General features: G+C 45.2%; 1 protein-coding gene across 1 annotated transcript in view; it reads right to left on the bottom strand.

Moving 5' to 3' along the window:
* Window positions 1-433: 433 nt before the first annotated feature.
* Window positions 434-2,580, bottom strand: part of LOC103392502 (protein Wnt-6) — a 2,925-nt gene continuing 778 nt past the window's right edge. Inside the window, exon 3 of the mRNA XM_025063747.1 lies at window positions 434-2,540. Within this exon, the coding sequence (XP_024919515.1) occupies window positions 2,079-2,540 (462 nt within the window). The 3' untranslated portion in view covers window positions 434-2,078. The remainder of the gene's footprint in view (window positions 2,541-2,580) is intronic.

Below are 2,580 nucleotides of genomic sequence, written 5' to 3'. Positions count from 1 at the left end.
GGTTATTTGTGCAGAGTAAGTACGGGCACTGACCTGCTGAGACGTCACGTCACGTCGTTCCTGCAAAAATACATTTGTCATCGACAAAACATACACAGCGGTGAAGTGTTTTTAGATCCAGATCCACGATGTTCCACTGTTTTAAACCCTTTAACTTCCTATTGGTGTTTTAAAGAAACCAGAACTTCATCTGTTGAAAAAGGTTATTGTGTAATATGTATGTATATATTTACATATATTTCTATATGTAAATATATACATATATTTATATATATGTATGTAAATATATACATAAATATATACATATATAAATATAGACGTAAATATATACATAAATATATACATATATAAATATAGACGTAAATATATACATAAATATTTACACACATACATATATTTGCACATATAGACAGCATACATCCGATGATGCGGGGGCTAAAACTGTGGACACTGAGCCAACATTCAAACACTCTGGCCTGGTGTCTCATATATGTCATTGTTTTAATGGTGTCGTGGACGAGATGACGTTACAGATTCATCAGTGAAACGACGGACACACTTGAACATCCTGCCCGCCTCACACTGAGACAGCGAGTCGAAAAGCCGTGTGCTTTTAATAACCAATCACAGAAGTTTAACGTCCGACAGGAAGTTGAAGATATAGAACAGGAAGTGTCCGGTAAATGGTGCTGTAGAAACTAGACCACCAGCATGGGAGCATGTGACGTGGACGTGGACGTGGACATGGACGTAGAGCAGGTCTTCACCTCGTCAGTCACTCACAAGGTGTCTCGTTCAATAACTCACAGAGTCTCTCTCTCTCTCTCACACAAACACACACACACTTCAGGACTTGAAACAAACTCAAATTAATGAAGTTGGGAATTCCCAACCAGACTTTCTCTCTCACACACACACACACACACACACACGTACATATCTGATGAAAGCCAACATCCAAAGTGCATTATTACATTAGCCCATAACAGATAAACAAAACCAAACACTGACAAGTACATGTGGTTTTTTTTCTTTTTTCTGCTGGTTACGAGGAAACCGCCGTCACAGAGAGTTCCCATTGGTCGGCTGAGTCCGCGGCAGCCTCCTATCCAAAGTGCTTCTGAGACAGAGATGGAAGTGAGTAGTCTTGTCATTTTTATCATTTTATAAATAACTGTCAGGTCACTGACAGGTCCAGTCTGTCTGGGTGACGTGGGGTTGACGCTGATCTTTAAATATGCTAGGATCCTTGTTTTCTTTTTTCATGGTTTGGGTTTGGTTTGACAGATGTTTTGAATAAAATAAACCAACATTTCTGCGTATTCTTCTAATCACCAGTTAAAGATGCAACTACAATGTTATTCAGTTCTGCAGAGACTAAACAGACGGAGTCGGTTCACTAAGAACAGAGGAGAAAAAAACAAAACAACAACGACCCCAGTTTCATCCTGGTGACTGTGGAGAGTTTAGAGGAAACCATGGTTAAACCAGGTGCTGCACCAGGTGACAGCCACACATCAAGGCAGAGATGCTGGTGAACTGCATGAAGAAGGAGAAGAAGAAGAAGAAGAAGAAGTGGCAGCCAGGAGTTAGTCCAGGTCTCCGTCTTCCAGTTGGATGGAAAAACATTTTCACATTCTTTGGTCCTTTTTCTTTAACTAGAAAAACACAACAGGAAGTTCAGAAACGAACGTGTTCTTTTATTTCATCCCTCTACGTCACGTCGTTTTGTTTCCCTTTTTTTGAGCCGTCCGATGGCCCACAAACCGAGGAGATTTTGGCCTAATATTAAACTTCGTGGACAACGTCGTCCTTGTGGCGGTGTCGACACTGGGATCACTGAGGATTCTCTCAAACTAAACTGAATAAAGTGAAACGGGAACAGGCGTACTGTACGTCAACAAAATAAAGCTGCGGCTTTTATTCCAATTGGACCAAATTTCGGGCGATGAAAACGGACGGTGCGGCCTATCCTCCGACAACGTCTGCAGAGATCACGCCCCCGGGGGTTTCTGAAGGACAATATAAGGGGCCGCGGACCGCGTTTTGACCTTATGTGCGACCTGGACCTCGGGTCATCAGTGGCAGAGACTCAGATCTTTTCGGACCAGGCACTTCTTACACTGCACCACGCAACACCAGTGGAAACGACACAGACAATTCTCCTCGAACACCACCGTCTCCTCCCTGTAGCCGCGCTCGCAGCACAGCAGATCGCAGCCGCTGATGTCCATGGCCGTGCTGTTGCACATGCGTCCCCGCGTCCCCAGGGAACCCGTTTTCCGATTCGCCAGGCAGAAATCGGGAGACTCGTCCGAGTAGATCAGATCCTGCTTATCGGGAGGTTTTATGTTCTGGCCCACGGGGATCAGGGTCTTTCCGTCGTTGCCCCCCATCACCTTGGACGCACCGTTGAATCTCTCCAGCAGGTGGTCGCCCACCTTACGGAAGGGAGGCATCTTCTTCCAGCACGTACGTAAGGTGCACGAGCTCGACAGGCCGTGGCATTTACAATCTGTCTGCATGAAGAGCTTCACTGCCTGGAAGGGAAGGGGGGGGGGGGGGGGGGGGGGGGGAAAA

This window comes from Cynoglossus semilaevis, chromosome 16 (genome assembly GCF_000523025.1).
Source record: "Cynoglossus semilaevis isolate Cse_v1.0 chromosome 16, Cse_v1.0, whole genome shotgun sequence".
Lineage (NCBI taxonomy): Eukaryota > Metazoa > Chordata > Actinopteri > Pleuronectiformes > Cynoglossidae > Cynoglossus > Cynoglossus semilaevis.
This window is presented reverse-complemented; position numbering and strand designations above follow the sequence as displayed.